The 21058-nt window shown below is 41.9% G+C and overlaps 1 protein-coding gene across 3 annotated transcripts in view; it reads right to left on the bottom strand.

Annotated features, from left to right (window-relative positions):
• Positions 1-273: 273 nt before the first annotated feature.
• Positions 274-21058, bottom strand: part of IFNE (interferon epsilon) — a 122970-nt gene continuing 102185 nt past the window's right edge. For all 3 annotated transcript variants that reach the window (XM_075176412.1, XM_075176410.1, XM_075176411.1), the window contains exons 3-8: positions 5600-5834; positions 3791-3939; positions 3471-3548; positions 2481-2633; positions 1496-1603; positions 274-526 (exon numbers count right to left, since the gene is read on the bottom strand). In XM_075176412.1, the coding sequence (XP_075032513.1) occupies positions 410-526; positions 1496-1603; positions 2481-2633; positions 3471-3548; positions 3791-3939; positions 5600-5606 (612 nt within the window). In that variant the 5' untranslated portion in view covers positions 5607-5834 and the 3' untranslated portion in view covers positions 274-409. The remainder of the gene's footprint in view (positions 527-1495; positions 1604-2480; positions 2634-3470; positions 3549-3790; positions 3940-5599; positions 5835-21058) is intronic.

Here is a 21058-nt window from a genome sequence, read left to right as displayed (position 1 = left end):
TATGTATCTGTCAGGGGTAGGAAGAACAATGCAATGCTTTGGGGATCTTTTAATAAATTTAGAATCTGGAAATGATTAGGAAAATCAGTATATGGACTTAAACATATAAATTTATAGAATAATAAGATCATTTTCCATAAGAATAAAATTACTTTTTGTGCCTCTGAGGCCAGACAGGACTATATGGCAATGCGAGCCTCCTTCAGTTCTTCTGAACCTTATGTTCTTGAGAATAAATAAAAATGCATGCACACTACTAAAACTCAACCTCTTTATTACATTATAAATATTAAAAATACATTGTTACAATATATATATATATATATATATAAATAAAATAATATAAATAAATTAAAATAAATACATTTCTGTTTTTTTTTGGTTGTATGATCGGAATGTTTTCCCATCACTAGGATCTCTGAGTCTTATTTATGTCTCTGATTAGTCTGTCCGTCTGTCTGGATACAAATATCAGGACTTTTTCCACTTCAGCGCTAACAGAAGCCCATGCACATTGATTGTGAGCCTAGAAGATAAGAAGGGAGAGTTGGGCTTGTCAAGTTGTAACCCCAAATATATTCAGAAGCAGGTCTGTCCTAAGTGTATAAATGATATCCCATATAAACAGTATAAAGCATTGACATGTTCTTATCGTAGAAAATAATATGCACCCATCTGTCATCATCTGTTTAATGCACAATTACTGATATTATTACTGTCTATGGGAAGCTGTTAACTTTGTACGCCCATGTCCTATCTGCACCCATGTGCAATACTCCGCACCCCCACCCCCATCTGCACCTATTTACCATGCCCCGTATCATAACATGCTATCTGCACCTATTTACCGTGCTCTGTATCCCCACACTATATCTGCACCTATTTACCTTGCTCTGTATCCCCACACGCTATCATCATCATCTATTTATATAGCACCACTAATTCCGCAGCGCTGTACAGAGAACTCACTCACATCATTTCCTGTCTCATTGGAGCTTACAGTAACACACGCACCCACACACACACACACTAGGGTTAATTTGATAGCAGCCAATTAACCTACTAGTATGAGCCACCGTGCTGCCCATACACTAACTATCTATCTATCTGCACCTATTTACCATGCTCTGTATCCCCACACCCTATCAGCACTTATTTACCATGCTATGTATCCCCACACCCTATCTGTACCTATTTACCATGCTCTGTATCCCCACACATTATTGCACCTATTTTCTGTGCTCTGTATCCCCTCACCCTATCTGCACCTATTTACCATGCTCTGTATCACCACACCCTCACAACCTATGTGCACCTCTTTACCATGCTCTGTATCCCCTCACCCTATCTGCACCTATTTACCATGCTCTGTATCCTCACACTATAGCTGCACCTATTCATCATGCTCTATACCACACCTCCTATAGCTGCCTATTCACCATGCTCTGTATCCCAACCAATGTATTCAGGTATACATGAAATGAGCCCTACATACCTCTGTTTTTAGGTAATCTTCCATCCTGAGAAAATAGACTGTGATTTTCCTTGTACTCCATGTCAGCTTTGGCAGGTTGGCTGTTGACTGCATCATCTGTCTGTAGACCTGCCAAATGCAAAACACAAATTCTGTACCTTATAATACAACCAGACTGATAGCCAGCTATGTCACCTCTATCCTACTCACTAGTACTAATGGATTCATTACTCAATAACACTCAATAATCACTACTAACCCAATATGTCCTACTCACTAATACTCTGTATTCGGTACTCAGACAATACTTTGTGTTCATGATTAAAGAGATAAAATGGAGGAGAGGGCATGTTTTTAGGGGTGTTTCTTCTTGTGTGTGTCATCTTCTCTCCCCAAATGACATGATTTTTGCACTTCTCTCAATAGGTCCAGTTTTGCGTCTCCAAGTTGAACTTCATCAGAGAAGTATATTGCCAGGCGTACTAATGTAATACAACACTTCATACACGCACAAAATGCCCCTTATAATATGCCCCTTATAATAAATACTCTTCTCACTTTTGTGAGCCATCAAAAATCTGAAAAGTGTATATATTGAAGGGGGTTACTAGAGAGCTAAGAAGATGGACTTGTGATGTTTACACTTTTACACAATGTACCTCTATAGATTTTTCCACCTCTCCACACACCTTGCACTATTCTAATTTATAGAGGGATCTCTCAGAAGTGGAAAGTAGGGATGGACCTTTGAAGTGCACTGAGTGAACTATCTAGGGGTACTGATGCAAACCAAAGAGATTTGTGGTACACATCTATTATGCTTCATATATGTATTTACACACTTTGTCAAGTTTATTAATAATCTGTATTTAATACTAGTATGCTTTGCTCTATCCCATAATACTTCTTATTCAGTATTTACATACTTAGTCCTGTTCATTAGTACTCCATTGTGAACAGACCCAATCCCTTTCATATTCATCAATACTCCACATGCATTACTCACACACTCTGTCCATGCCTGAGACATTGTGAACAGAACGCTCCTCAGTCTGTCTGTGATATTTTCTTTCTCCTTGTCCTCTGTGGCAGGCATCATATTATTTCTAAAGAGTTTCTCAGTGTAACGGAGCAATGTACGTAACATTTCCGGTGGCACCTGTATCAATAGCAATGTAACAAAGTATTATTAGTCATGTAGAGAATTTTTCTCCAGAGAGTGAATATTAAAATTCAGGTTTCTAAGTTAGTACAGGGCTGGTTTAAGACATTAGTGAGTTGTGTCATTGTCTCTCCTTATCCATTTGTTAAACCAAAGTGGTAATTTGTAACTGTTTCCCATAAGTGGAGGTTTATTTCGAACTAGTATAAGATAAGAATATATTTGTTCGGTGTGTTTTTTCTGGTACAAGTAATGTTGTGTGAGAGCTTCCAGCATGAGCACTTAAGCCAGGTTCACAGGTAGGACTTCAATTATCGGTTGTGATAACGTTAGGTCTTAGAGTAGGGTGTGGAGAAGGTTTAGAGTTAGAAGTTAGGACATGTTAATAATGTCTAAATATGTGTCTTGGTTAAATGGTTAAATCTAAAATGTTGTTTTCACATGTTTTGTATTTTTACTTTATTTGACCCCAGATATTCTAGGTTCTAGGTTCTAGGTAATCTACTCACACGAAAGAGGAGTTTCTCCTCTTTAATGTAAAGGGTATCTTCTCTTCTTCTCTTGCTGAAACACTTGCCTGAGATAGAAGCTTTTAGGGTCCCTCCTATCAAAGATCCAATATAAGTAAGTCTAATGGTGGCTCCCTGTTAAGGTGGCTCCCTGTTACGGTGGCTCCCTGTTATAGTGGCTCCCTGTTACGGTGGCTCCCTGTTATGCTGTGCTCAGGGCAAATACCTCTTTTGCCTCTTTATTGAAACACTCTGGTCATAAACTTGTCCAGGGTAAATCTTACAGTTTATAGTAGCTGAATATTTGGGATGTAAGAAACATTACCTTTACCATCTTGTTCAAGGACTCTGACAAGTTGAATGTGGCTTTTCTCTGCTGACACTCAGGGTATTGGGTCTGATTCTGGGGGAGAAACACATGAAATAAGAGATATAGCTCACAGATCTGATATATAAATAAATCACTTCATAAATTATGATAACTAAACATTGAATAAATACCAGATAATGGCAGATCTATGAGGAAATAGAATGCAACCATATAACAAGGAATCTCCATTGCCAATTACAGAATATTTATAGTATGTGACTGCTCCCTGACTTTCTGGTCATCCAGGACATTTTCTATTGTAGCAAAGAACTCACCAATTTTTCCAGAAGTCTGAAGGCCTCTTTGTTCATTTGTCTTTGAAATGGTAGATTCCTGTAACACTCATGTGATGACTCCCCTGTACTGCAAAATATGAGGAGCAGGATGCTCCCCAATGTCTCCAGCAATCTGATCGTTGAAACTCCTAAAAAGAGAGAATAGTCCTTTAATGAGTATCCTGATCTATGACACTCCTGGAGAGAGAACAGTCCTATAATGAGGATCATGATCACTGACATTCCTGGAGAGAGAGGACAGTCCTATAATGAGGATCCTGATCACTGACACACCTGGAGAGAGAGGACAGTCTTATAATGAGGATTCTGATCACTGACACTCCTGGAAAGGGAGATGTTTTATCATGAAAACCCTGATCACTGACACTCCTGGAGAGAGAGGACAGTCCTATAATAAGGACCCTGATCACTGACACTACTGGAGAGAGAGAACAGTCCAGATGAGGATCCTGCATTAAGTGAGGCTAAATATAAAGAAATATTTGAGGTCTTTTAGATCACGGGAGACTGTGCTGTTCCTCTCTCTTGGTTGTCAGTACAATGAAATAAATGCACTAACTGTACTGCTATCACTGATCTGAAGAAGGAAGGCTATGCCTCATAATCCTGGAGAGAGAGGACAGTCTGAGACAAATCTCAGGCAAATCTCTATATACATATTATTATAAATAACAAATGCAGAGACTGCAAAGCAGTTGTGAACATTGTAACTTATACAACACAAAGTCCTAAATCTTTCTGTTGTGTCTGTAGAATTGAGTTTATAAAACAGAAATATGCATTTAGGTAGTTTCCTGATATATAATTAGAGGTTGCTGGAGAGAAGTGGTTCCAAAACCATTTGTGAATTCCCGTCACAAAAAAAATTAATTTGACAGACAGTTGAATACTTAGGTGTCTATTTAACATTGGTGGATAGTGGGCGGCAGTAAGTATAATTTTGTATCGCTGCATACCACAGCGATACACAATATACTGCCGCTTGCATTTACTATGCATGGGCTCATTGGCAAGCCCTGATGAACCCCCCTTCTCAATCTAACTAAAAACCACTTCATCGGCACCCTAAGTTTGCTGGCAAATGGAGGCTCTGACCCATGTGGCTATTGCACAGGTGGGGCTACGGTCACATGTGCATAGCGACAGGTCCCAGTGATGTATCCAAGGCATCTTCTCAGTCTGCAACTTCTCCTTTGAAATGGTAATCTAAGGCCATCTTGAGATGGCGATAGTTTTTTTAGGCTGCCAAAAGCTTTTCACCGCTTGTTAAATTGGATCACATTAGTATTATTTTCCTTTCAAAAGAATGTCAAATTAGTTTGCATTTATTCTTTTTTCCTATTTTTAAAAACCCTTTCATTGGCATATTTGGTCAAACATTTGCCAAATGTTACAAAAGTAGTTCAAATGTTTGAACAAATCTTACTATATCTTACTACAAATATTTACTATATAGATTTTGCTACACCACTGGTATCATCATCTATTTATTTATATAGCTCCACTAATTCTGCAACTCTGTACAGAGAAGTCATTCACATCACTGGTATGACAATATTGTTAACAAAAATGCAAGTCTATATACAGTATGTGTCTATAAAATAGAAATTTGCTATTCTTGTTTGTGTTACTTGAATTTGCACTTTTTTTTTTTGCATTATATGTATTTTTGAAATATTAAGCCTCCATAAAGCACCATATATTATAATGAATTCAGACAACATAAAAGTCTTCCACTTCTAACTTTGCTTTTAAATATATAACAATGATGTGAAATAGGTGACATACCTGCCATGGTGTTTCCCTCCTGTAGAGAAAGTCTGGTGTTGCCTCCATTGTTAAGATTATATATATTAGGAATATTATGACATCATGAAAATCCATCTTCCTTGAGTTTCCTTATGTTCTCACTGCCGGGGTTCCCTGGCAGTTTCACTTTCTGTTTTCACATCTGAGTTGCTCGAGTTTACCTCATGCACAATACAACAGAGACTACAAAATCCTCAATCGTCTGCTCCATTGTCTACATTACAAAATATATAGAAAAAGTGTTTAATTCTAATCATGAATAAAGTAAAGGTTGAATATTTCTAGAATAAAGTGTAGCAACTGTAGTGAGGTGACTAATGTACAGCTGTGCAGCTATATATAGTTATAACATTCATTCACTACACAAACATCCGTCAGATATATATAAAATATATAAAAAGTGTTCAGTTGTAAGTGTGATTATGCTGAGGGCAGGCTATATTAGTGCACGCCGAATATCGCTGTAAGTTCCTCCTGTAACAGAGCCAAGCAGATCTTCAGGCATACTGAAAACAAGACAAGCCTGCAGTCTATATGCAAAATTGGAAACTGACAAAATCATTTCCACAAACCATGATGCATGAAAGAACATAGCATAGATGAGCGAGCAACTCATATTTTGGTGTTTGTTTTGGTGAATCCAGGCTCCAGTTTTGGTTGTGGTTAGATTTTGGATGTCACCAAAAAAGTAGATGTGTTGGAAAATGGAAGAAAGCCTGGTTTTTGTTCCAATAATATTATTTATATATCATTTACAGTCTATTTTATAATGACCCCTTCACAATTAGCAACATTGGGCCTGATTTAGAGTTGGACACAAGTCCATTGCATATAATTTGATGCACAAGGCATGTTTCCCACTTGTACACAGATTTAAAGTATGTTATCTCCTGTAGGGGCGTCATATATTCCTGTGACAAGTATGTATGACATCCCTGCAGTGGATAACACAGGTGGGTGCCCTAGAAGACAGAGACAACTATATTGCTTTAATTAAGATATGACATTTCTTCTACATAAACAAATTATACATATCATGTGCAAAGCATTTGAACCAAACATAACCTCATGTGTACCTCCAAATATTTCTAATTTAAGAGTTGGGATAAAGTGCACATACCAGTGCAAAACGCTACCTTGCACATGAGTAAGGGGCGTGGTCACACCACATGGGAGCGTGGATATATCATGTTAGCATGCAACATTGCCCAGGGGTGCAGGGTTTGCTCTCAAAGCCTATCATTTCAAACATCTTGCCATGAAGTATAGGTTACTCCCATTTTGGCAATTGGCTTGCAAGCTGGCAAAGAGCTCTTTCGCGGTCTGCCAGATGGCAGCAGGTTCTAATCTACTATGTTCTAATGTAATCTCTGCAATGTGTAAATAGTTCTAGAAATGCTTTCTTATACTCCTGGTCCTTGCAAAATCATTGGCACTGGGCACGCCTCAGACGCTATACTAACCAGGCATGCTGACGGTTGGGTTGCCAGATTATTAAGTATCTGTCACTGTGTCTAGTGTTTCCATAATTCATAATATTATTTTGTGTATCAGACCCTCAGACTGTTCCTGACTACGAGTCGGAGTTCTCCTCGTGTTCACTATTTATGTATGACAGTACGCCTCTTTTTAATAAGCATCTTCCAGGCACCCCAGGCTTGTCAAGATGTGGGGCATTACAAAGCTGAAATAGCATGGGGGCATGAATATTCTCAATGGTTTTCCATGATCTCTCATCGACACTATAACCATTCCATTTGATAAGGTACTACAATTTCCCATGGAAGAACCAAGGCTCCAGTATACTCTTCATGTCCTTGGATCTTGATGGGTAAAGGTCTGGTATTTAGCTAGTATAAGATTAATTGGACAATCATAAAGCCTATGAGGTGCAAATGTTTCAGCTTGTCTTTTGTCAAAGACTTTCAGAAATGCTTGATTCAGGCAAGGGCATTTACCTGAATTTAAAGAAATAGGGTCCACTGATAATTATTTTTTTATATGAGCTTTCACAGTATTCCAAAGAGAACACTTATTGTTTAGTGGCCGGGTAGAGCACTGCAAGCCAAGGTATTCCCAAGACCAGCATGAAGTTGGGGGACTGAACTACATCCAAGCTCAGTAGCTCAAGGTGACCCCTGAAGGTATGGCATAATTTATTGATCCACAGGCTCTAAAGTAATAGGTGACCCTTAAATGTTTCTACAACAAGATAATTTCCATGTTGGTCAAAGTGAGAATTTGGTGTCTTGTGACAAACCATTTATGAATTAAATTCACCATAGTCTACTAGTGCAGGGGCAGCTGTTTGACAGCTCTTATGACTCAGGGTGTATTATAAGGACATAGTGACGAGGAAAACTTTCTGAAGAGCTCAGATGATTTATCAACAAAGCGGTTACAGAACCATGACCCAGGTTTTCCCCCTTCAAGGAGCCAGGACCTAGTCGTTTCCCGGCAACTTGCGATTCTTGCCACACAAAGAATCTCAGGCTGGCTCAATAATGGCAGAGCTTCAGCTCATGTCTTCTGGGCTGATGAAGGGCCTCTGATGCTGCTGATCTGCATAGGTTCCACATTAGTGTCACTCAATTTAGTTGTTGAAAATATAGGAGGTAATACTGGACCCCTTACAAATCTTTGTCTACATCTTTCTTTAGACCGTTCAGAGCGAGTTATTGTAGCACTGAACTGTCACTGGGACTCTGGGCACACCAGTCACTGGAGTGTGCAGTGTGTCCCATCAGCTGCACTACTGCTGAAAGTTCATTATTCAGATTGCCCTGCTCAACTTTTCAAAAGACAAACATACAGGCTGAAGAAAAGTATATACATTGACAATCACCCTTTTACTTTTAATACTGAAGTATTGCTCACTCAACCCTACTACTGAATACCTTCAACTAAGGCTCAGTATATTAGAGCATCTTGGATATAAGTACTTTGCTGATCCCTAGTGGTCATTTTGAAAATACATAGAATTTTAATTCAAAACTCCAAATTGAGATATACTCAAACTGCATTTTCTACAACCTAAATTTCAGTTTAAATCTTATTGTTGGCAGTCAAAGTTCAGTTGCTTTTTAGTTTAGGTGAAAAAATTTCTCCTACTTAGAGCTACAAAAGCACAACAAGTACTCTACTCTTCATGTAAGTGATTAAAAAATTTCCAACGCCAAGATGCAGAAAACAGCAACAAAATATAAAAATGAGAATCATATGAAATGTCTCCATACTTCATGTGTCTAAATAAACAAGGTTATCAGTTTACTACCATTATCTCTGCATACTAATTTAGAAATGGAAACAGGCTCAGAGGAACGGAATGGCAATTCCACTGCAACGAAATGGGACATACTGATTATTCAAGAAATGATCATAGACCTTAAAAGTTCGTTCACCATTGAGATTCAGAAAGAAGTGGGTGACTTGAAGAACTCTGGGTTGACTAAACGGACCACAGACCTGGAGGAAAACATAAATTCGAATCAACAATTCTAATCTGAAACAGTGAGAGATTTAGATTTCAGATATATGCAACTCTGAATAGTGTGCAAATTGCATACATTTTAATAAGATACGTTAAAAGCATATGAAATCTTTTAAAATGTAGATGGGACAGGTAAGTGTGATAGAATTATACTGAGGGTATGAATGTTTTCTTTCATATTTTCTTTTTACTTTGAAAAGCAACTATTTTCTTATATTTTAAAATTTATTTCAGTTTATGCCTCTCCTTGTCACACTTTTGCACCCCCTCCCCCCCAGTCAACCTATTGAATAATGTGGCCCTGTCATCTGGACTAAGGTTCTATCAATGCTACAGCCAGTAACTGCAATTATATGGGCGCATTATCGGTGGGGTCGTAGCCAATGGTGTGGACATACCATGAGGGGGAGTCGCTGCATGAAGGCAGTGTGGCTAACGTTGTAAAGGATGGTGGACACGAGAGGAGTGCAAAACCTCTGGCACATGCCTACTGTCCTTCTGTGTACACGATGAGCTCTGACTGATGCTGTGTAACAACTACACCCATAACATCGGTCACGGAAACTGTCAGAATTCTTTTATTGCTGCTGTATGCTGGAGGAGTTATGAGACAAAATTTATTTGCAACCATAATGTTTTTATGTGCTGGAGGAAGAGGAGTCATATAAAGATTGTTTCTGTTTTGAACTGAGATAACCAATATTTATGTTAGCGATCAGATCTGTTTGGATTCTGAGAAATCCGACAGATCCCAGATTTGGGGTTCTGAGTGAAACCTTGTCATGAATTTTTATTCCTGCTCCGATTTCAGATCTCGAAACGAGGCAAAACGTAATTTACGGAAAAATATTGAGTTGGATCGATATCTTCTATATGTAGCACTCCCTCATTTTTTAATGTGGTATTTTAGAACACGCAGAGTGTAGGAAAGATGTTAGCTGCAGTGCTCTGCTCTGAAAATAGCATTCAGGGTGAAAGAGGGACAGAGAAAAGAATAGAATAGTTGATTATTGTAAAGCAGTTCTGTAGAGATCAGTAAGCTAGATTAGTTTGCTGTTCAAAAGGTTTTAATTTCAATCTATCAGACAGTTAAGACCAGGGGTGTCGAACCGTTTAGCTTCCCTGGGCCACATTGGAAGACGACGAGTTGGTTTGGGCCGCACATAAGATACACTAACAATAACGATAGCTGATCATCAAAAAAACCATAGAAAACATAGTTAACATATATATATATATTTATGAGAAAAAAAAGTGATATATATATATATATATATTTTTTTTTCAAATCCCCCTATACTTACCTTTCAATCGCCCTGTTCAAAAAATCCTCTCTAGTTATACTATAATCACTTTTTGTATTGTTTCGATGCAATATCAATAAAGTGCATTTAAGCCAGGCATTGTATATCAGGGTGCCCTGACCAGGCCTGTGGTACCTGACATATACATCACTGTGACCCCAAATTGTGACCTGTTTTGCTAATTACACCACTATGTTAGTTAAGGGATAACAACTTATAATGGGCCAAAGAGAATATTATATAATGCCCCATTAGTAATACAAGTAGAAGTATGTAGCAGGGAGATAAGGTCCTTGATGCTCCAGCACCAGGTGACTTTTATTCACTGGTTAGGGACCCTTGAAATAATTTAAAAAAATCCCCCTTAACTTACCTTTTAATCGGTTTGTTCTCCTGTCCTCTTCACTTCTTTTCTTCAATTCTGTGCTGTTGATTGTTCTTCTCGCGCGGGTGACTCCTCTGTGCTGCGCTCCGCAATGGATGTTGGGCGTGATGACATCATGCCCGACATTCACTGCGAGCACCGCACGGAGGAGGAGACAAGGGAGGGAGCCGGAGTACCAGCTGACGTGACCGCGTGACTGCAAGGTAAGTATTTTCTTTTCTTTTTTTTGCAGGATTTTTTTTTTCCATTAACAGTGCTGCCCCCTTGCCACAACCAAAACTCCTTCTGGGCCACATTTACAGGCGTGCTGGGCTGCATGCGGCCCGCTGGCCTCGGGTTGGACAACCCTAGTTTAGACCATACTTGCCAACCTTTGGCAAGCTAATTGCGGGAGATCCCAGGCAGGGGGGCGTGGTTGGAGGGGTGGGGCGCGGTGAATTGCGTCATTTTGGCTCCACCCCTGCGAATCGCGTCATTTTGGGAAGCATGTTGCCATATGCGGCATATTTGCCTGCTCTCCCCGAATTTCGGGAGTCTCCCGGACATTCCGGGAGAGTTGGCAAGTATGGTTTAGACAGAATAGTGGCTACTGGTTGTTATTAATACATATGTATAGTCCTAGTGTATAGGCTGAGTTAGATATAATTCTGAACTGTCTAATATAGTTTGTGCATAAAAACAGTGTGTTTTTGCTGTATGACCAGTGCTTGAAGTGGGGCGATATGAGATACTGGCACTTTTTTCTCCCCACTTCCTTTCAAGCTGCTTACATGCTGATATGCTTGGCCAGACCATTTGCATTTCACATGACAGGCAGCAAAACTTTTAAACTGAGTACTGTGAGCCCTTTTTGACAACTTCGAGCTTCTGTACCAGCCTTGCAGAGTTGAAGAGGAAGGAAAAGAGCGCATGAGTAGGCAGACTACATGATATTTTGAAACATGTCATTCTGCAGTTTATAGGTACAATTACCTTAAATGTACTTGAATATTTGAAAGTTGTTGATTGAAAAACGGAATTCCATAGCTAAGGTGTTTGAAAGTGAAAGTAAAAGTTTGATCACTAGAGGGTGCTATTGAATTGAAGTCTATGGAACATTGGTTGATGAAAACTCCGCTGATGTTAAGAAAGGAAATATCAAGAGCAATATGTTTCCCTATGCAGAATGATTCATGTCTTTTATGGTTTTATATTTGTTCACTTTACTAGTGAAGTTGGCAGATGTGGGAAAATTGCCAGCTCTCCTGAGATTCCGGGAGACTTACCCGGAATTCGGGAAAGTTGGCATGTATGGTCTAACCAGAAGTACGGTTAGCACGACTTTGTCCTTTGAAGAGGGCAACAGACTAATAAAAGTAGATAGCTATTTTTCTTTATAAGTGGCCTGAGTTTGTCTCAGCTTGTGACAAGAGTGTTAAAAAGCATATAAAATGATTTTCACATTATTAAGATCCCTATAGTTTCAATGGGCCTAGGCGGCCCTCATTCCCCCCGCCATTCACTTAATCTTCCATAGCAGCACTTCTAATTTCCCACTTTGACAAATGTGTACAGGGCTGGACTGGGACTAAAAATCAGCCCTGGCATTTAAAGTACACAGGCCCACCTCAGGTGTAGTAGGAAAGAGACCGTGTGCCGCCGCGTGACCGCATTGTGATGTGGGTGTGGCCAACATGGGGAATTGATTCATGCATTATAATAAAACATTACATTTATCACGCCCTTCCAGCCACATCACACCATCCCCCCAGGCACATTATGACACCCCCAGCCCACTTTACTTATCTATGCTTTTGGTGCTGCTGACATCCATCAGGGTGGGAACTCTCTGTAGAGTGAGCAGGGAAGCTCTTTATCTCATGAGATTACCAAATCTTGTAAGACGTAGAGCTCCTCGGCTTGCTCTGCAGGCTGTGTCCTATCCAGGGACTGGTAGCAGCTATCCGCTCCCTCCTGCTAACCAGAGCTGGATTATCACTCGTGGGGCACGGGGTATTTAAGACAAGGGGCCCCTATTATGTAACATGGTTATCATTTTAGACAAATGTTAGACCAATACACAGGCAATACTGTGTGCACTACTGTTAGTTGCACGCAGCTCTTCCTTCACAAGCAGTACAGTGTGAAGTGGGACATACCTCCTAACTGTCCTTGTAGTCAGACCAAATCTTACTAAACGAGACAGTCACCAAAATTCTGGATTTGCCCACCAGATTCAGGACAGTTGGCAGACAGTCCTGTCTCTCCTACCTGTTCTTGTCACTTTAACCACCTGTGGCTGCTGGTGTCTTTAGTGGTTGCTTGTCTGGATCCTGGAATGTTTAAGGCCCTATTTGGAAACAAAATGGGTACATGTAATTTAGAAAACTCCAACCAGCCCTGGGGGTAAATGTATGAACCTCCGGATTCTTCATCTCCGGCGAGTTCAGCGTCTTCAGCGCTTAAATTTAAAGCGGCGCTGCCTTGTAAAGGGAAGTTTTCCTTTACAAGGCAGTGCCGCTTTCAATTTAAGTGCTGAAGACGCTGAACTCACTGGAGATGAAGAATCCGGAGCTTTATACATTTACCCCCTGGTGTTTAATCAATACAACCCATGTTTTATAGTTAGGCCTCCCTCCAGCCTCAACATTAAAATACTAGTATTCACTTTTAATAAATAAACCTATTTTCCTCCCTCCAAACAACCACAGCAATAAATTAAATAGCATTTACGTTTAAGAAATATACCTCTTTCCCGCAAACATCACTGCCCTTAAATAATTCCTATTCACATTTAATAAATAGACATTATTTTTTTCGAAAACAGCCCCACTTTCAGTTAATAGCCCCCAAATCATATTATGCCACAATAGTGCCCCAGTTCATACAATAGTGCCCCCAAATTATATTATACCACAATACTGCCCCCAGTTGATATCATGCCACAATAGTGTCCCCAAATCATATTATACCATACAGTAGTGCCGCAAATCATATGCCATACAGTAGTGCCCCAAAATCATATTATACCATACAGCAGTGCCCCAAATCATATTATGCCACAATAGTGCCCCCAAATCATATGATGCCAAAAAGTGAACATATTAACAACAATAAATTATATTTGCATAAACTGTGAGTTTATATAAATATCCAATAGGAATAATTATGGACTACACAGCATCCCGCACTCCTGTGTGGCATCCTCTATCTGCCCCCACCGTGCACTGACTGCCTGGGATCGGACCGGCCCATCTGATCATCGGCCCTTCTGGCATTTGCCAGAAGTGCAAGATGCCCAGTCTGACTCTGACTGTGTATGACTAATAGCAACAGACCCAAAAAAAAAAAGTAGATTTATATATTTTAAAAATGTAAGTTTTTCTAGTGAAAGTAATCTTGTGTGGGGCAGAGACATCTGCATTAAGTGGGTAAAAATTAGAGATGAGCGCACTCGGATTTCCTGAATCCGAGCCCACCCGAACGTTGCCGATCCGAGTCGGATCCAAGACAGATCCGGGTATTGGCGCCAAATGAAAAATTGAAACCGAGTCATAGTCCGGCTGTCGGATCTCGCGATACTCGGATCCTATAAATTCCCCGCTAGTCGCCGCCATCTTCACTCGGGCATTGATCAGGGTAGAGGGAGGGTGTGTTAGGTGGTCCTCTGTTCTGGTAGATCTCGTGCTGTGCTGTTTAGTTCTGTGCTGTGCTGTGCTGTGCTGTTCAGTTCTGTGCTGTGCTGTGCTGTGTTCTGCAGTATCAGTCCAGTGGTGCTGTGTGCTGTTCTCTGTCAATTTTGAGTTCAGTGGTGCTGCTGGGTCCTGTGTGCTGTGTCCTGTTCAGTCCAGTGGTCCTGTGTCCCGTGCTCTGTGCTTCTAAGGGCATAGTTATTTCCCCAATATTCCCAAGTGTTTCAAAAATTAAAAAAAAGTTAATAAAAAAAATATACAAAAAACTAATTAAATATTTTTTTAATTACAACAAAATTTGCCAAACCAATCCTGCAGTATAAGCCCATTGGTACTGCAATATTACCAAGTTCACACATTCAGCAGTAAAAGTCCAGTGGTACTGCTGCAATATTACAAAGTTCACACATTCTGCAGTATCAGTCCAGTGGTGCTGTGTGCTGTGCTCTGTCAATTTTGAGTTCAGTGGTGCTGCTGGGTCCTGTGTGCTGTGTCCTGTTCAGTCCAGTGGTCCTGTGTCCTGTGCTCTGTGCTTCTAAGGGCATAGTTTTTCCCCAATATTCCCAAGTGTTTAAAAAATTAAAAAAAAGTTATAAAAAAAAATACAAAAAAATAATTTAAAAAAAAATTTAATTACAACAAAATTTGCAAAACCAATCCTGCAGTATAAGCCCATTGGTACTGCAATATTACCAAGTTCACACATTCTGCAGTATCTTGTGCTACATATAATGGAGAGCAAAAATTTGGAGGATAAAGTAGGGAAAGATCAAGACCCACTTCCTCCTAATGCTGAAGCTGCTGCCACTAGTCATGACATAGACGATGAAATGCCATCAACGTCGTCTTCCAAGCCCGATGCCCAATCTCCTAGTACAGGGCATGTAAAATCCAAAAAGCCCAAGTTCTCAAAAAATAGCAAAAAGAGAAACTTAAAATCATCTGAGGAGAAACGTAAAGTTGGCAATATGCCCTTTACGACACGTAGTGACAAGGAACGGCTTAGGCCCTGGCCCGTGTTCATGACTAGTGATCCAGCTTCACCCAAGGATCTTAGCCCTCCTCCCCCCCCCCCCTACAAAAAATTGAAGAGAGTTATGCTGTCAGCAACAAAACAGCAAACAACTCTGCCTTCTAAAGAGAAATTATCACAAATCCCCAAGGCGAGTACAAGGGTGTTGGTGGTTGTCAAGCCTGACCTTCCCATCACTGTACGGGAAGAAGTGGCTCGGGAGGAGGCTATTGATGATGTAGCTGGCGCTGTGGAGGAACTTGATGATGAGGATAGTGATGTGGTTATTGTAAATGAGGCACCAGGGGGGGAAACAGCTGATGTCCATGGGATGAAAAAGCCCATCGTCATGCCTGGTCAGAAGACCAAAAAATGCACCTCTTCACTTGGCAGGCGATACCAAAAATGTACAGAGAAGTACGATCAAGTGTCCTCAGTGCTCTGAAAAATGCGGTTGTACCCACTGTCCACTTAACCACAGACATGTGGACAAGTGGTTCTGGGCAAACGAAGGACTATATGACTGTGACAGCCCACTGGGTAGATGCATCCCCTTCCGCAGCAACAGCAACAGCTGCATCAGTAGCAGCATCTACAAAATGGCTGCTCGTGCAAAGGCAGCCAACATTGTGTATTACAGGCTTGTCACGGGCACTAGGAGTCTTTACCCAGGGATCACCAGGTGATAGGCTTACCAGAGCAATATAGGTGGTATTATGGTACTCTGGTAGCAGGGTGATCACGGAACAGGAAATAGCAGATGATGAGATGCTCAGAAAAGTCTATGACTAGCAGCACTGGTAATATGGAGGTAATAATACCCGAGGAACTGTATGGACAAAGGACACGTGAAGGTAGTCAGTGGTCTGCGGTAGCAAGTTGTACCACTGCTATAGTGAGGAGGAATGTCCAACAGAAACGAGGAGGTGATGAGAGTCAGCGGTCTGCGGATAGCAAGTTGTACCGCTGTCTTGAGTGAAGGAATGGAATCCAAGTGGAGGTATCCGGGGAGTCAGTGGTCTGCGTTAGCAAGTTGTACCACTGCTATGTGAAAGGATACTGGAACAAGTGACATAGGGAACAGGGATCAGTGGTCTGCCTCTAGCAAGTTGTACCACTGAATATATATGTGGGGAGGAGCACGGGGAGAGACTGCAACACAGGAGATACACGGGCACCTTAAACTTGATCCACAATAATATGCACAATATATAAATGACTGAACAGCACTGTAATAATAGAAAGTCTCTTGAGGTAATCCGGCACAAGATAACACAGTCAATGATGGCAGTAGACTCAGCGGATAGCAAACTCCAGAGAAGAACCAACGCAGTCCAGCAAGATATGCAATACACCAGCACAGTCAATGAGAAGTATGCATACCGTGGTTCAGAAGCAGGCTGTCAGACAGGAGTGCAGAGATACCTGAACGGCAGGAGGCCGGCAGGATGCGAAGTCCCTGGATGGGTGAAGCGGTAGTCAAGTAGGTGCAGCGCACAGGTAGGTAGACCAGCAGGGAAACGAATACACAGGAATCAGTAGAGTGTGGAACTAGACTCCTGGAGGACCCTGAAGAATAGCGATGGTCTAGATGGGAGGTAAGTAGAGAGACACGAATCCAATGCTGACAGGCGGGTAGAGACCAGCGGGGACACCGGAAAGCATGGAGAGTGGATCAGCAGTTGAAGGACGAGTAGAGGTGAGGAGTAGCGGCAGCAGGGCTCTGCGGACACACGGAGGTAGCCAAAAGCAACCAGCAGGTGCAGTAACGATGGCACACGGGAGAGCAGAGTTGAGCTGGAACTGATGATCACGGAGAGTAGCGGATAACAATAGTAGTAGCAGTCTCAAGAAAACACAGGAGAGTTGAGATGAGCTGAAGACTGAAGCGCACAGAGGCAGCGGATAGGAATCAGCCAAACAGTCACGATGAAACACAGACGGGTTGCAGATTGCAGACTGTAGTGCACGGAGGCAGCGGATAGGAATCAGCTAACAGTCACGATGATGGAACACAGACGAGTTGCAGGTTGGAGACTGTAGTGCACGGAGGCAGCGGATAGGAATCAGCTAACAGTCACGATGATGCACAGGTGAGTAGATGTAGATTGAAGACTGTAGTGCACGGAGGCAGCGGATAGGAATCAGCTAACAGTCACAATGATATATGATAGAGTTGAAGTGGCTTGAAGACTGTAGTGCACGGAGGCAGCGGATAGGAATCAGCTAACAGTCACGATGATACACAGGAAGGTAGAAGTGGTGTGGAAACCACAGTAGTAGAAGTGGTTTGGAAACCACAGAGGTAGAAGTGGTTTGGAAACCACAGGAATCAGCAGCGCTGAATACACGAGGAAACACAGGAACACCTTCAGAGGCTCATGGGGAATGAGACTCCAAGATCAGGCAACGTGGTATTGACCACAGGTGCTTAATATAGGGAGTGTTGCCTGATCTGCCAATTAAGTTAAAGGTACATACACTGAAGGGTTAGAAAGGGCTGCGCATGCGCAGACCCTCAGGATGGAGGACGGCCACGGTTCCTAAATGTCCGGAAAGAAGCACTCACAGTCCGGTGAGTGACAGTACCCCCCCTTTTAAAAGTGGGCACAGAACGCCTGGAACCGGGCTTGTCCGGATTTTTGGAATAAAACTTCTTCAGAAGAGCTGGAGCATTAAGATCTTCAGCTTTGATCCATGAACGCTCTTCAGGACCAAAGCCCTTCCAATGAACGAGGAAACGAAGAACTCCTCGCGAAATTTTTGCATCCAATACCTCAGTAATCTCGAAATCTTCCTCCTGATGAACTTGAACTGGCTGAGGTGCTGAAGGAGGAGTCGAGAAACGGTTGATGATGAGAGGTTTGAGCAAGGACACATGGAAGGCATTGGAAATCCGAAGATTCTTAGGAAGAAGAAGTTTAACACACACTGGATTGATTACTTGAATGATCCTATATGGACCAATAAAACGAGGAGCGAATTTCATAGATGGAACCTTCAAACGAATATTTTTGGTAGATAACCAGACACGATCTCCAATTTTTAGTGGTGGAATAGCCCGCCTCTTCTTATCTGCGAAAGACTTATATTTGTTAGATGTCTTCTTTAAACAGGTTTTGACCTGAGACCAGATATTTTTGAAGGTCTGACAAGCAGTCTCCACAGCAGGAACTTGGGTGGGAGGGAGGGCAGGAAATTCCGGAAAAGACGGATGGTGACCGTAGACCACAAAGAATGGAGTTTTGGATGATGACTCATGGTACATGTTGTTATGGGCGAATTCAGCCCAAGGAAGCAATTCTACCCAGTTGTCTTGATTGGCTGATGAGAACATCCTTATAAAGGTCTCGAGATCTTGATTGACGCGTTCAGTTTGTCCGTTAGATTGCGGATGGTAAGAAGATGAGAGTGCTAATCGTATGCCCAAGGTTTTACAAAGGGCCCGCCAGAATCTGGAAACGAATTGTACTCCTCTATCTGACACTATCTCAGACGGACATCCATGGATACGAAAGATTTCTTTAATGAAATGTTCAGCCAGAGTAGACGAGGAAGGCAAACCAGACAAAGGGACAAAATGAGCCATCTTCGAAAATCTGTCTACCACTACCCAAATAGTATTATAATTCTTACTAGGTGGCAAATCAGTAACGAAATCCATACTAATATGGGTCCAAGGCTTGGACGGAATGGGTAGTGGTCGCAGCAACCCTGCTGGAGTTCTGCGGGAGGATTTGAACTGAGAACATAACTCACAGGAAGCAATAAACTCTTTGACGTCTCTCCTCATTGAAGGCCACCAGTAACTTCGAGAGAGAATCTCAAGGGTCTTGTGTTCACCGGCGTGTCCAGAAAAACGAGAGGCATGGAACCACGAAAGGATTTTCCTCCTCAGAGTAGGAGGCACGAAGGTCTTCCCAAATGGTAGCATTTTGGTGGACGAAGCAGCCAGCGAGATACATTTGGGGTCTAGAATAGCATGGTTGGGAACCTCTTCAACGTCAGAGGACGTCAGAAAAGCTCGAGATAGAGCGTCAGCTTTTTTGTTCTTAGCAGCTGGTTTGAAGGTTATAATTAATTCAAAACGGGAAAAGAAAAGAGACCATCTTGCTTGAGGAGGGTTCAAGCATTGAGCAGACTGTAGATATGACAGGTTCTTATGATCCGTGAAAATCGTCACCGGATGGCGAGCTCCTTCCAATAAGTATCTCCACTCCTCTAATGCAGCTTTGATAGCCAGCAACTCCTTGTCCCCGATAGTATAATTTTTCTCTGCAGGCAGGAGACCCCGAGAGTAAAAGGCACAAGGATGGAATTTTTGTTGCTCCGAGCGTTGGGAGAGAATGGCTCCTAAGCCCACATTAGAGGCATCTACTTCTAGGAAGAAGGGAAGTGTCACATCAGGCTGTCGAAGAATGGGAGCAGAGGAGAAGGACTCTTTGAGAATTTGAAAGGCTTGGAGAGCCTCAGATGACCATTGCTTAGTATTAGCCCCTTTACGAGTCAGGGCCACAATAGGAGATGCAATGGATGACAAGTCTTGAATGAAGCGTCTATAGTAATTGGCAAAACCTAAAAAACGCTGGATTGCACGAAGAGTAGTTGGCTGGGGCCAATGTAATACAGCATTCACCTTGTCTGGATCCATCTTTAGGCCAACTCCGGAAACTATATACCCCAAGAATGGAATCTGGGGCAACTCGAATGAACATTTTTCTAATTTACAGAACAATGAATTTTTCCGTAGTCTGGAGAGGACCTCTGCCACATGTTGGTGATGAGAAGGCAGGTCCTGTGAAAAGATCAATATGTCGTCCAGGTAGACAACGACACATACATATAATAAGTCCCGAAAGATCTCATTGATGAAGCCTTGGAAAACAGCGGGGGCATTGCACAACCCGAAAGGCATTACTAGATACTCGTAATGCCCATCTCTGGTGTTGAACGCTGTCTTCCATTCGTCACCGGAACGGATTCTAATTAAATTGTAGGCACCACGAAGATCCAACTTAGTAAAGATCCGAGCTCCCTTGATGCGATCGAATAGCTCAGTGATCAGCGGAATGGGATACCGATTCTTGATAGTAATGGCGTTGAGTCCACGAAAATCTATGCAGGGGCGTAGTGATCCATCCTTCTTTTTAACGAAGAAGAACCCAGCTCCAGCGGGAGAGGTGGAAGGTCGAATAAACCCTCGCTGGAGATTCTCCTGTATGTACTCAGATGTGGCTTGAGTTTCAGGTAACGAAAGTGGATAGACCCGACCCCTGGGAGGAGTCTTGCCAGGTAGAAGGTCGATCGGACAATCCCAAGAACGATGAGGAGGAAGACGTTCAGACTGAGCTTTATCAAACACATCGGCAAATGAAGCATACTGAGGAGGGAGTCCCGGTGAGGAAGATGAGATGGAAGATTGCTGTACTCTAAGAGGAATAACTTGGGAAAGGCAACGATGATGACATTCAGCTCCCCAAGACGTAACTTGAGGAGTGCGCCAGTCAATCTGGGGAGAGTGACACTGAAGCCATGGAAGGCCTAAGACAATCGGACTTGTCGTAACTGGAAGAATT

The sequence above is a fragment of the Mixophyes fleayi genome, chromosome 6 (genome assembly GCF_038048845.1).
Source record: "Mixophyes fleayi isolate aMixFle1 chromosome 6, aMixFle1.hap1, whole genome shotgun sequence".
Lineage (NCBI taxonomy): Eukaryota > Metazoa > Chordata > Amphibia > Anura > Limnodynastidae > Mixophyes > Mixophyes fleayi.
This window is presented reverse-complemented; position numbering and strand designations above follow the sequence as displayed.